Source organism: Ranitomeya imitator, chromosome 1 (genome assembly GCF_032444005.1).
Source record: "Ranitomeya imitator isolate aRanImi1 chromosome 1, aRanImi1.pri, whole genome shotgun sequence".
In the NCBI taxonomy this organism is placed as follows: domain Eukaryota; kingdom Metazoa; phylum Chordata; class Amphibia; order Anura; family Dendrobatidae; genus Ranitomeya; species Ranitomeya imitator.
The window spans coordinates 704,454,662-704,468,719 of NC_091282.1; the positions used below are offsets into that span (position 1 = coordinate 704,454,662).

The window sequence follows — 14,058 nt, forward strand, 5'->3', positions numbered from 1 at the left end:
AAAAACTCAGTCCATGTGCTATTCTGGTCTGGGTTATTTTTGTGGATCTGGTACAGCGATTCAAGTCTGTGACACAAAGAAAAAATACATAGCAAACGACCATCCATGAGTTATCCGGTTTCTTCTGTTTTTTTTTTTCTTCTGAAGCATAATTGGAAAATGTATGGTTCTATACAAATTAGAATAAAATACAGTAAGAAATAATATCATATAAAGGGAAATTCCTTACATTTTTATTATGATCTTATAAAACATGAATGGTATTTGAAATGTTAGGACAGTTAGGAAACGATTCATTAAAGGGGTATTTACAACTGCAAGATCCAATTCTAATATGTAGTAGGTGTAATAATGATAACAAACATCTCCAATTAGAAATGTATAGTTCTTCTGATTCTCTATGTCGCTTACCTCATGTGCAGGACATTGCAGTAGCTTAAGTATCCATGATTAAGACCACTCATAGTGACAGTTAGTTGTTAGTTAGTTGCTAGTGGTCGTAACCATGGATACTTAAGCTACTGTAATGCCCTGCGCATGGAGTAAGCGACTTAGCGAATCAGAACTATACTACATTTCTATTATTACTACTTATTGGGATAAGATCTTGGAGATGGGAATACCTTTTTAAACCTGGCATTGTTCACACCATTCTTAATGAATGGTTTGCTGGATTACGATACACCAAATTAATTGAGAGGAGCACACCACTTAATAAATTTGGCGCATTTTTTCTGTTGTGTGCGCCTTGCTAGAAATGCTACTCCAGTTGAGGACTGTAAAAAATGCTGGAACTTTTGCTGAATTTGACAGGAGTGCATGGCCCCGTCCCGTCCCAACGCAAACTATTTTGGCAGAGCTGTGTAAAAATGGTTGCAAAAGTTTTGTGACTTTTCAAAGTGTTTTATGCCAGTTTTCAGGCATACAATTTCTGATGAATTGTCCCTTAGTGTCCAGATTTAGTATGGTAAAGGTTTGGTTTCGTTTCACCCTTTGCTTCATCAGGGGGCGTACGCCATCATTATCATACACCCCCTGATGAAGCAAAGGGTGAAACGTACGTCAGGGCACCAGGACCACACACCACATTAGCCCGCATAAACATGTAAGTCATCTCTATATTGTCTATCATTTAAAGCAACTAGTATCAGCTTAAACAAGCTAGTATCTGTGCAGCATGCATTAGATAGCCAGTTAAGTGCGGACACTCACGATGAGGTTTATATCTGTTTTTGGTATTTTTACCACATGCTATGTAGCACTATGAAAATCAGATATAATTATGTGTATTATGTGCTCCTCCATTGCTTGAGTCTGTTGAATTTACAAGCATTTTTATTGTCTATTTCCAATAAAAAGTAAGATTTGTTTTAGAGACTATATGCACCTATATTTTTAGGTGGTATTTATATTTAGATTGATGTCTGGTCCTGCTGACTTTGGGGGATATAGTTTGAGTGTTCTCTATGGCGGCTTTTAAAAATGGAATATAATTTTTCAGACACGTGGCAACACGTGGCTAAACAGGCAGTACAGACTTTCCACATGTGTGATTGCAACAGATTCCTAAACCGTCTCATGACTCTTTCATGAAGAAGAAACTTCCCTGCTGATACGTGACCCCCCTGTGCTGATACGTGACCCCTTCTATATCTGATCCAGCAATCTGGAAGCTATTTATTACTGTCAGTAATAGGGGCCATACTGCGGGGTTATAGACATTGCTGTGTAAGATCTGCTGAAGGGGATGACTGCTGGGGGGCACCGGGTGTCATCATATCGTTGTCAAAAGAGGAAGGCGATCTACGAGATCTTAAATAAAAAAATGAGTCTGCAGTCACTCGAACTGTCCGGATGCAGAAGTGCAATGTGTACATTCTCCTGTGCAAAGTCAAGTGATTGGTAGAGGACTTGTTAGTGAGCATCGGTATGACCTGAGTTCCTCTAAGATTAAAGATTTAGGATCGTGCAGAAAACCGCGAGCCTCAGCCGGGAGGGTCCATCATGTGCACGGTGTAATGTGTAATGATTATCTCATGTTTGTATTCTGTAATCCCGTTACGCTTATTCTACAGCAGACGTGAGGTTTCTACTCGGTTATGACATCTTTAACTGAACCTTGCACATGATACTATTCCGCAGTTGCTGCCCTTTGTTTCTGGTGGCACCGCGGGTGCATATAAATTGCTTGTAACAATTAGCAATCGACGATGCAGTAAGTTAGTCCACACATGCTCATTTACGCACGCGTTGCAATGATTGAAAGGTGTTGGTATGAATGATTTCTGAAACTTGCAAAAACCGTTAGCTCCGTAAACACTATGACTTTATTGAAAATTCTTTAAAAAAAATCATCATAAGAGTAAAAAGGACGTTGACGCGTTTCGACTCTTAATCGTAACGTTCTGAATGATTTCTACCTGTCAATCAGTCTACATCCCCTGATTAACTTTTGTCTTAAAGGTGTTGGCTACTACTACATTTTTATTGGTTGTGTATCCTACAGATCTACCCCCCTATTCAATGGACGCAGTACCCAGCCACAACCACTATAGAAATGATGGAGCTGTTGTGTTCATGCAGCATTCGAGAACTTCCAGCCAGTGCCTGATAGGCTAGCAATAAAAAGTGTAGTTGGCAACGTCTTTAATGTCAAAAATGGGGAAGACCCCATGGCGGTTTTTTAAATTATTTATTTAAATAATTTAAAAAAGCAGTGTGGGGACCCCTCTATTCTTGATAACTAGCTTTGCTGAAGCTGACAGCTGAGGGTTGCAGCCCCCAGCTGTGATTTGTCCCTGGCTGGTTTGAGAAAATACAGGGGAACCCTCGCCAGATTTTTTATTTATTTGTTTATAACGCAGGCGGCGGGTGATGAATACTCCCATCAGCTGCTCCTGCTGTCACTGTTATTAGCGGCAGCAGGTGGTGGCTGATGGCAGTAATGGTCCCATCAGCCACCAACTGCTGTCACTGTTATCACTTGATCGCTTGGCGCTGATCGCCGGCAGAGCAGGGGAGAATGAGGAGAGCTGCCTTCAGCACCCGGCGCCGGGGACCAGTGCTAACTATACTTTTGCTTCTCGGGTGGTGGGACGTGTCACGCATATGACATTCCAGTGTGTCATCCGTGTGGGGGATGTTTTGTGGCCTGTGCTGCAAGTAAAAAACAGACATGTCTTCGCGTAGGTCACATGGACACACAGTCCATGGAAACACACTGACATGTTTACAGCACCTTAGGTTTCAATGTGTCTAGGTGTGTAAATGTCTCCGTTCCATGCGAAAACTGTCACCGTGTGCACTGGAGACATGGATGTGTGAAAGGTCCCTAAATATGAGCGTTGTCTTAGAATGGATCCTACACTTAAAGGGAACCTGTCACCCCCAAAATCGAAGGTGAGCTAACCCCACCAGCATCAGGGGCTTATCTACAGCATTCTGTAATGCTGTAGATAAGCCCCTGATGTAACCTGAAAGATGAGAAAAAGAGGTTAGATTATACTCACCTGGGCGGGCGGCCCCGCTCCCGGTCTGGTCCGATGGGCGGGCGGTCCAATACGGGGCCTCCCATCTTCTTACGATGACGTCCTGTTAAGGGCAGAGCAAAGTACTGCAGTGCGCAGGCGCTGGGCCTCTCGGACCTTTCCGGCGCCTGCGCACTGCAGTACTTTGCTCTGCCCTCAACAGTGCTGACAAAGTACGCCTGCGCCGGAGCCGCAGCGTGACTACAAGAAGAGGACATCATCCTATGAAGATGGGAGGCCTCGGACCGGACCGCGGCGTCCATCGGATCAGACCGCCCACCCAGGTGAGTATAATCTAACCTCTTTTTCTCATCTTTCAGGATACATCGGGGGCTTATCTACAGCATTACAGAATGCTGTAGATAAGCCCCTGATGCTGGTGGGCTTAGCTCACCTTCAATTTTAGGGGTGACAGGTTCCCTTTAATTTTAGGGCTCATACTCACTTGCATGAAATACGGTCTAGTCTTGCATGTTAACCCCTTTCTGACCTCGGACGGGATAGTACGTCCGAGGTCAGATCCCCTGCTTTGATGCGGGCTCGGCGGTGAGCCTGCATCAAAGCCTGGACATGTCAGCTGTTTTGAACAGCTGACATGTGCCTGTAATAGGCGCGAGCAGAATCGCGATCTGCCCGCGCCTATTAACTAGTTAAATGCCGCTGTCAAACGCAGACAGCGGCATTTAACTACCGCATCCGGCCGGGCAGCCAGAAATGACGGCATCGCCGACCCCGGTCACATGATCGGAGGTCAGCGATGCTTCTCCATTGTAACCATAGAGGTCCTTGAGACCTCTATGGTTACAGATCCCTGGCAGCTGTGAGCGCCACCCTGTGGTCGGCGCTTACAGCACACCTAATTTTCTGCTACATAGCAGCGAACAGCAGATCGCTGCTATGTAGCAGAGGCGATCGTGCTGTGCCTGCTTCTAGCCTCCCATGGAGGCTATTGAAGCATGGCAAAAGTAAAAAAAAATAAAATAAAAAAAATATAAAAGTTTAAATCACCCCCCTTTCGCCCCAATCAAAATAAATCAATAAAAAAAAAAAAAAAATCAAATCTACACATATTTGGTATCGCCGCCTACAGAATCGCCCGATCTATCAATTTAAAAAAAGTATTAACCTGATCGCTAAACAGCGTAGCGAGAAAAAAATTTGAAACGCCAGAATTACGTTTTTTGGTCGCCACGACATTGCATTAAAATGCAATAACGGGCGATCAAAAGAACGTATCTGCACCAAAATGCTATCATTAAAAACGTCATCTCGGCATGCAAAAAATAAGCCCTCAACCGACCCCAGATCATGAAAAATGGAGACGCTAAGAGTATCGTAAAATGGCGCAATTTTATTTTTTTTTTTTTAGCAAAGTTTGGAATTTTCTTTCACCACTTAGATAAAAAATAACCTAGTCATGTTAGGTGTCTATGAACTCATACTGACCTGGAGAATCATAATGTCAGGTCATTTTTAGCATTTAGTGAACCTAGCAAAAAAGCCAAACAAAAAACAAGTGTGGGATTGCACTTTTTTGCAATTTCACCGCACTTGGAATTTTTTTCCCGTTTTCTAGTACACGATATGCTAAAACCAATGATGTCATTCAAAAGTACAGCTCGTCCCGCAAAAAATAAGCCCTCACATGGCCAAATTGACGGAAAAATAAAAAAAGTTATGGCTCTGGGAAGGAGGGGAGCGAAAAACGAACACGGAAAAATGAAAAATCCCAAGGTCATGAAGGGGTTAAAACCCAACTCTCTCGCCGGCACTTGGGAGCGGAGCGTGCAGCTCCATATATTGCTATACAGCCGCACGCTCCGCTCTGGAGTGCCGGCGGCAGAGCCGGGTTTTAACATGCGAGACTCGGCCATATTTCAACCAAGTATGAGCCCTTAGAGTGGGAATCACCCATATTTATGCCATATAATAGAATATGTTATTATGTGATTCTATGTGTCTGACCGTGTAGGAAATTGTAGCCTGAAGAGCTCTGTTTTACAGCCAGCCAGTGCAGGACTTGGCATCTGTTGGGTTAATTTATGGGCCATTCAGCATTTGCCCTAAGAGTATGTCACAGCGCATACCGTGACCGTGGTGGGAACATAGCTTACACCAATAATCACATTTCTGTTCTCGATGAATGGACTGTTCTTTTACTATTGTATCAAGCAATTTTTCTTTTTTGTTCAGTTGCATAACATTATTTGTCTCCTTTTTTGCTTGCAGAACAAATCTTGGCAGAAGATCAGAACAATTGTGAACATTCCTGTTATCAGCCCTTTCAAGAGACGCTGGGTGCAGCTTGCTGGCCATACAGGTGAGCATGGCTGACATATAGTTTCCCATCTGTAATTCCTCACTGTTAAGTCTTTAATCGGATGGTCTTTTCATATTTACTATCAGATTGGGGGAGGCTGATACCCAGATGTAGACAGCATTGCTTCTTTCGCTATGTAGTGCCCTTTTCTGGGAACTGCAGTTCAGCTCCTATTCACTTCAGCAGGAGCTGAGCTGCAGTACTTGAGAATAGCCACTACACAATGATTCTGTTCTGTTCGACAAAGTTTCTGAGCTCAAAACTGGTCGTGAATATATTATAAACTTGGAAATCCCTGATTACAGGGTGGCAGCATATTTTTTACCTTTATAAATATAGTAATATTAAAGGAGGCAGGGTGGATACTGGGCAGTGAGCTAAGTCAATCTTAATAATTTCCAATTACTCTGATAATATATCATTTATGACATATCTGTTTGTAACGCTATTGTTGATGTCCCTGCATGGTTCTTCCTCTCCATGCAGGGACGCCGGCATACTCACTGTTCCGGCAGTGCGGCGTGCTCCCTGTGTCCATGTGTCGCACACGTACTCCCCTGCTCTTAAAGGGTCAGCAGGCTCAGATAGTAAAATGCCCCCAGCCGATAACTGGGGCACATTTCGTATAAAAGGTACTCTCAACAATAGGAAGGTGCCAAGCAATATAGTATCATTAGGTAGTGTGGTGGTCTACTAGTGAGTCGGGAGGTACCCTGGTCAGTGTGTGGCTAGTGTCCTGGACCAAAAAATCCCTCGTCCTAGTGTGGCCAGTCATGAAACCAGAAGTTGCTCCAGCAGTGCCTGAACTGGTATCTGAGACCTGTGTGACTGAACATCTGCCTCTCTGAGTGTTCCGTTCATTTCAGTTAAAGCCTTCACGAGATTTGGTTTGTAAAAATGCAATTTTACAGCTCATTTTTTTTCCCTCTTGCCCATGACGGCAATTCAGCTGCTTCACGTCAACAGAGAAGATCTTCTTAAAGGGACACTGTCACCTGAATTTGGAGGGAACAATCTTCAGCCATGGAGGCGCGGTTTTGGGGTGTTTGATTCACCCTTTCCTTACCCGCTGGCTGCATGCTGGCTGCAATATTGGATTGAAGTTCATTCTCTGTACTCCGTAGTACATGCCTGCACAAGGTGCAATCTTACCTTGTGCAGGCGTGTACTATTTAATACAGAGAATGAACTTCAATCCAATATTGCAGCCAGCATGCAGCCAGCGGGTAAGGAAAGGGTGAATCAAACACCCAAAAACCCCGCCTCCATGGCTGAAGATTGTTCCCTCCAAATCCAGGTGACAGTGTCCCTTTAAAGGCGTCTCTTTAGACTGCCTGCCTGTTAGTTCTTAGTCCCATAGTAACAAAATTAAATAGTCCTGGATAATGTCTTCAATCTTTTCAAACAAGTCCGTGAACAACAGGTAGCACCAGGATGCAACTAGGATGCCATCTTTGCACAGTCCAAGATTTTCACTGACCTATAGACGTGAATGTGTAATTTTAATCCTTGATTCAGCCTTTTTTTTTTTCTTTGTGGACACTGCAAAAAACCCAAAACCATGTGAACTGATTGACTATAATGAGGAAGTGCCATATCCATGGAAAACACAGCTAGAACACGTACATAAACCACGGACAACAGAATGAGGCCTTAGGCCAAGTTTACGCCTTCAATATTTTGGTCAGTATTTTACATCAGTATTTATAGGGTAAGATCAGGAGTGGAACAATTAGAGGAAAAGTATAATAGAAACATATGCACCACTTCTGTATTTATCACCCACTCCTGGTTTTGGCTTAGAAATACTGAGGTAAAATACTGACCAAATACTGAAGGTGTCGACGTGGCCTTAATCTGTACACCACTTGGCCATCTTCTCAAGGGCTGCCACACAGAATGTTTTTCTTTACATCATTTTGATGGTCCGGTGCATGAGCACCACTTATCCAGGGCAGCGATGGCACCAGGATACACTAGTCTAATTCATGGAGACCCCTCTTTACAATGTACAAAGCTGAAGTTCTCTTAGGCTACGTTCACACTAGCGATATGCTAGTTTGCGTCAGGCGACGCAGCGGCGACGCATGCGTCATGCGCCCCTATATTTAACATGGGGGACGCATGCGTTTTTGTTTGTTGCGTTGTGCGACGCATGCGTCTTTTTTGCCGCAAGCGTCGGACCAAGAAAACGCAACAAGTTGCATTTTTCTTGCGTCCAAATTTCGGCAAAAAACGACGCATGCGTCGCAAAACGCAGCGTTTTTGCATGCGTTTTGGTGCGTTTTTATTTGCGTTGTGCGTTGCGTCGCCGACGCAGCGGCGCACAACGCAAATGTGAACGTAGCCTTACTGCTAGCATTTTAATGTCAGACACAACAGGATACTTTCACGGATCTTTTAGAGTGCGTGACTCCATGGGTCAGAGCTAGTTTGGTGGCACAAGAGGACCTAACAAGATCATGGAGGTGGTCTTCAGATGCATTATTTTTCGACTGTGGTTTAATAAGTTACTGGGTTTTTTTTTTTAAAGAAGCTTCACGGGTAAGCATTGTAGTTTAGTGAATCCGTATTGTACAGTATCATCTGAACATTGTGTGCTCTAGTCAGGGGATTTCCTTCCTTAAACACGTCTCTTTACAGTAAGGGCAGGGTGAATAGAGAAGCTGCGCAACTCCAGCTGAAGTCCTCCATCTGCTGTGACGTCTTCTCAGCACTCTGTTACATTTCTCATGTGAAAAACAGTAATATGTTCCTTCTAATGATAAGATTAGCGAACGCCCAGGGTAACTTGGATGCTGCTTGCCAAATCATGCTCAGCAACCTGGAAAGCCTCTGCAGCCTTGGATGACACCTTCAGACACATCCTCGTGTGTTCTCGCTACCATTGTGTGGACCCTTCTAATGCTGCGCTCTTCTCTTTATCAGGCCTCATTCAGACGCTTCCTTTTTTCTCATACGTGAAAAAAGTGAACAGTTTCCTTCAGTGTTTGGGCTCAGTGATTAGCACTGTATGGTGGCTCAGTGGCTAGCACTGTTGCTTTGCAGCGCTGGAGTTCCGGGTTGAAATCTCACCAAGGGCAACATCTGCAAGGAGTTTTTATGTTCTCCCCAAGTTTGCGTGGGTTTCCTTCGGGGTCTCCCACACTCAAGGGACATACTGATGGGGAATTTAAATTCTGAGCTGCAGTGGGGACAGCGATGTTGATGTCAGTAATGCGCTGTGGATTTAATGTAAGCAAGTAAAATAGGTTCAGTGCTTGACCTGTTCATACTGCGTCCCTGCATTCCATCATTTTTGAACGGGGCCACTAAAAAAAAGGCAGATAAAGCACTAACAAAATGATCAAAAGAAAGGTCCTATTAATTTGTATGGGAAAATGACTTACCATTCATACGCTCAGGCTTTTAAACAAGGAAGATTCTCAATGCTTTACAATAGGAGTCAATGGGAAGGTTAAAAAGATGTCCGGGAGCTTTCTTGAGCATTTTTCCTTCAAAGGAACGATAGAGTCTTCTTCATTGTTTAATGGATTTAAAAAAAATAGGGTAAACGCCAGTAAAAAAAAACGCTTTACAAAACTCCAGAGAAAAGGAGTGATTACTGCTTAAAAAATTGATGTTTTTGACATCTTTGAAAAAAGACAGTGTGAACATACCCTTTCAGTTTTTACCATCAGTGGGCATTGCCTTCAATCTTGTGACATTTCGGCCACTGGCGTCTTTTGCTATGTGCTGTGAAGAATGAACATGTCAATTCCTTCCCGAACCCTGAAGCAGGTAAAAGAAGAGATGTAAAATGGAACATGTGCACAGCAATGTCATTTTGATACTGCTGTGCATTACGGTCCTTTTATGGGGCACTGTTCAGGCACATTTTCAATGGATTCCGCCTAAAGAAGACTCTACCCCTTTAATGTAAAAAGCAGGCAGCGCATGGATCATAGAAGGATGGCATCTGTGGTGCGCTCAGTGATTTTCACAGATCCATAGTCTTGTAGAAGTCATTTTGACCCTGGATTCATATCAAAATCTGTCCTGTCTCCATCTTTCTTTGCAGACCACTTGGTGTGTAGACTATAATTGGTATGTGACGTATCCGTGGAGAACACCGATAGAACACGTACATGATAAACAGACGTCTGGATGATTTCATAGCATTGGGGAACACCTGGCAATTTCATGGCTCTAACCTTGGCAGGCAGTTAATGATTTACTCTTGCACAAGCCATGCTTAGGAAACCAAGACTGATAACCTACAATAAAGAGTAAAGACATCAGAAGCCAATCATTAGATTAAAAAATGCCACATTAGAAGTAACAATATTCTTGACCCTGCTCAAGGATGGAACAGGTTGTTTCCAAGCCTTATTCTATTTAAATCTTAAAGAAATGCAAGAGTCGCTGCAGCTAAACCCGATATCCCATTCACCCTCATGTCACACTCAGTTGGGTTCAGGAACCTGAGATATAGGACTCTGTTTAATGGGGTATTTCCATCTCCAAGATCCTATTCCAATATGTAGAAGCGTCGACAACAATAAAAATAGCAAATACCAACAATTAGATATGTAGTATGGTTCTTCAGGATTCGCTACGTTGCTTACCCCATGTGCAGGACATTGCAGTAACTTAGGTATTCATGGTTAAGAAGACCACTCATATGGTGACATTTAGTTAATTAGCTGTTAGTGACTGTAACCATCGATCCCTAAGCTACTGCAATGCCCTGCACATCAAGTAAGCAACATAGCAAATCAGAATTTCAAATTGGAGGTATTTGCTACTATTATTATCATCACCACACATAATACATATTGGGATAAGATCTTGGAGATGGGAATACCCCTTCAAGGAGGACCTGAGATCAGGATTTACCCTTAGTAACTAATTACAGCACTGCTTATGTCTCATATATATATATATATATATATATATACATATATATATATATATATATATATATATACAGTTATATGAAAACTAGATGGTGGCCCGATTCTAACGCATTGCGTATTCTAGAATATGCATGTCCACGTAGTATATTGCCCAGCGACGTAGTATATTGCCCAGCCACGTAGTATATTGTACAGCGACGTATATTGCCCAGCGACGTAGTATATTGCCCAGCCACGTAGTATATTGCCCAGTCACGTAGTATATTGCCCAGCCACGTAGTATATTGCCCAGTCACGTAGTATATTGCCCAGCCACGTAGTATATTGCCCAGCCACGTAGTATATTGCCTAGCGACGTAGTATATTGCCCAGTCACGTAGTATATTGCCCAGCCACGTAGTATATTGCCCAGCCACGTAGTATATTGCCCAGCCACGTAGTATATTGCCTAGCGACGTAGTATATTGCCCAGTCACGTAGTATATTGCCCAGTCACGTAGTATATTGCCCAGCCACGTAGTATATTGCCCAGCGACGTAGTATATTGCCCAGCCACGTAGTATATTGCCCAGTCACGTAGTATATTGCCCAGCCACGTAGTATATTGCCCAGCCACGTAGTATATTGCCCAGCGATGTAGTATATTGCCCAGCCACGTAGTATATTGCCCAGTCACGTAGTATATTGCCCAGCCACGTAGTATATTGCCCAGCGACGTAGTATATTGCCCAGCGACGTAGTATATTGCCCAGCCACGTAGTATATTGCCCAGCCACGTAGTATATTGCCCAGCGATGGAGTATATTGTCCAGCCACGTAGTATTTTGCTCAGTCACGTAGTATATTGCCCAGTCACATAGTATATTGCCCAGTCACATAGTATATAGCTCAGTCACGTAGTATATTGCCCAGCACAGAGCCACGTAGTATAGAGACTTAAAAAAAAACCCATATACTCACCTTCCGAAGGGCCGTTGAAGTCCTGCTATACTTACAATCCGCCGCCTTTCCCGCTCCTCGCCACGCTCCCGGGACCGCTCCATTGCAAACGGCAGCTTCCGGTCCCAGGGTTGGTGTGAGCAGGACCTATGATGACGTTGCGGTCACATGACCGTGACGTCACGGCAGGTCCTTGTCGCACACCAGCCCTAGGACGGAACCGGAAGCTGCCGCTTGCAATGGAGCAGTCCCGGGAGCATGGTGAGGAGCGGGAAAGGCAGCGGAGGGTGAGTATAGCAGGTTTTTTTTTTGTTTTTTTTTTAATTATTTTTAACATGACATATTTTTACTATTGATGCTGCATAGGCAGCATCAATAGTAAATAGTTGGGGACACACAGGGTTAATAGCAGCGGTAACGGAGTGCGTTACACCGCGGGCTGTTACCGCTGGCATTAACCCTGTGTGAGCGGTGAGTGGAGGGGATTACGGAGCGGGTTGCGGGCAGTGAGTGTAGGGGAGGGACTAATCGGACTGTGCCCGTCGCTGATTGGTCGCGGCAGCCATGACAGCCAGCTGCCGAGACCAATCAGCGAATGAATAACCGTGACAGAAGGACAGACAGACAGATGGAAGTGACCCTTAGACAATTATATAGTAGAAGTTTGGGCACCCCTATTAATCTTAAGCTTAATGTTTTATAAAAATTGTTTTTTTTGCAACAGCTATTTCAGTTTCATATATCTAATAACTGTTAGACACAGTATTGTTTCTGCCTTGAAATGAGGTTTATTGTACTAACAGAAAATGTGCAATCTGCATTCAAACAAAATTTGATAGGTGCATAAGTATGGGCACCCTTATCATTTTCTTGTTTTAAATACTCCTACCTACTTTTTACTGACTTACTAAAGCCCTTTTTTTTGGTTATCTAACCTCATTGAGCTTTGAACTTCATAGTCAGGTGTATGCATTCATGAGAAAAGCTACTTAAAGTGGCCACTTGCAAGTTGTTCTCCTGTTTGAATCTCCTCTGAAGAGTGGCATCATGGGCTCCTCAAAACAACTGTCTAATGATCTGAAAACAAAGATTATTCAACAGGGGAAGGGGAAGGATACAAAAAGCTGTCTCAGAGATTTAACCTGTCAATTTCCACTGTGAGGAACATAGTAAGGAAATGGAAGAACACTGGTACAGTTCTAGTTAAGGCCAGAAGTGGCAGGCCAAGAAAAACATCAGAAAGGCAGAGAAGAAGAATGGTGAGGTCAGTCAAGGACAATCCTCAGACCACCTCCAGAGAGCTGCAGCATCAACTTGCTGCAGATGGTGTCACTGTGCATCGGTCAACTATACAATGCACTTGTATTTCCTCTCTGAACCCTGTTCACACAGGTTATATACAGATGATCAGGTTTTTAAATACATCAGATAGGGATTGCATACATTAGTTAGGACTGCTCTGATAAGGGTATACCGTGAAGATTGGTAGAGCAGCTTAGTATACATTTTTTTGCAAAAAACGTATCAACCAAATACCCTGTTTTTTACATCTTTTACTAGCACTTGCGGATTACTGCAACATTTTTTCAAACTGAGTGTTTTTGGTTTTACTATTCTCTTTTGTGTCTTCAGGTTTCTTGGTGGTGTGTGAACATGATCATACAGACTTGTTCACTGTGCAAGTAGCCCATGTGTTCCTGTTTCCAGCATCAACTTGCTGCAGATGGTGTCACTGTGCATCGGTCAACTATACAATGCACTTTGCACAAGGAGAAGCTGTATGGGAGAGTGATGCGAAAGAAGCCGTTTCTGCAAGCACGCCACAAACAGTCGGCTGAGGTATGCAAAAGCACATTTGGAGAAGCCAATTTCTTTTTGGAAGAAGGTCCTGTGGACTGATGAAACCAAGATTGAGTTGTTTGGTCATACAAAAAGGCGTTATGCATGGTGGCCAAAAAACACAGCATTCCAAGAAAAACACTTGCTACCCACAGTAAAATTTGGTGGAGGTTCCATCATGCTTTGGGGCTGTGTGGCCAATGCTGGCATCGGGAATCTTGTTAAAGTTGAGGGACGCATGGATTCCTCTCAGTATCAGCAGATTCTTGACAATAATGTTCATGAATCAGTGACAAAGTTGAAGTTACGCAGGGGATGGATCTTTCAGCAAGACAATGATCCAAAACACCGCTCCAAATCTACTCAGGCATTCATCCAGAGGAACAATTACACTGTTCTGGAATGGCCATCCCAGTCCCCAGACCTGAACATCTGTGGGATCATTTGAAGAGGGCTGTCCATGGTCGGCGACCATCAAACTTAACTGAACTGGAATTGTTTTGTAAAGAGGAATGGTCAAAAATACCTTCATCCA

General features: G+C 43.5%; 1 protein-coding gene across 1 annotated transcript in view; it reads left to right on the forward strand.

The window, feature by feature from the left end:
- Positions 1-14,058, forward strand: part of LOC138643073 (inositol-trisphosphate 3-kinase A-like) — a 179,765-nt gene that overhangs the window by 110,824 nt on the left and 54,883 nt on the right. Inside the window, exon 2 of the mRNA XM_069731805.1 lies at positions 5,757-5,847. Coding sequence (XP_069587906.1) covers positions 5,757-5,847 — 91 coding nt within the window. The remainder of the gene's footprint in view (positions 1-5,756; positions 5,848-14,058) is intronic.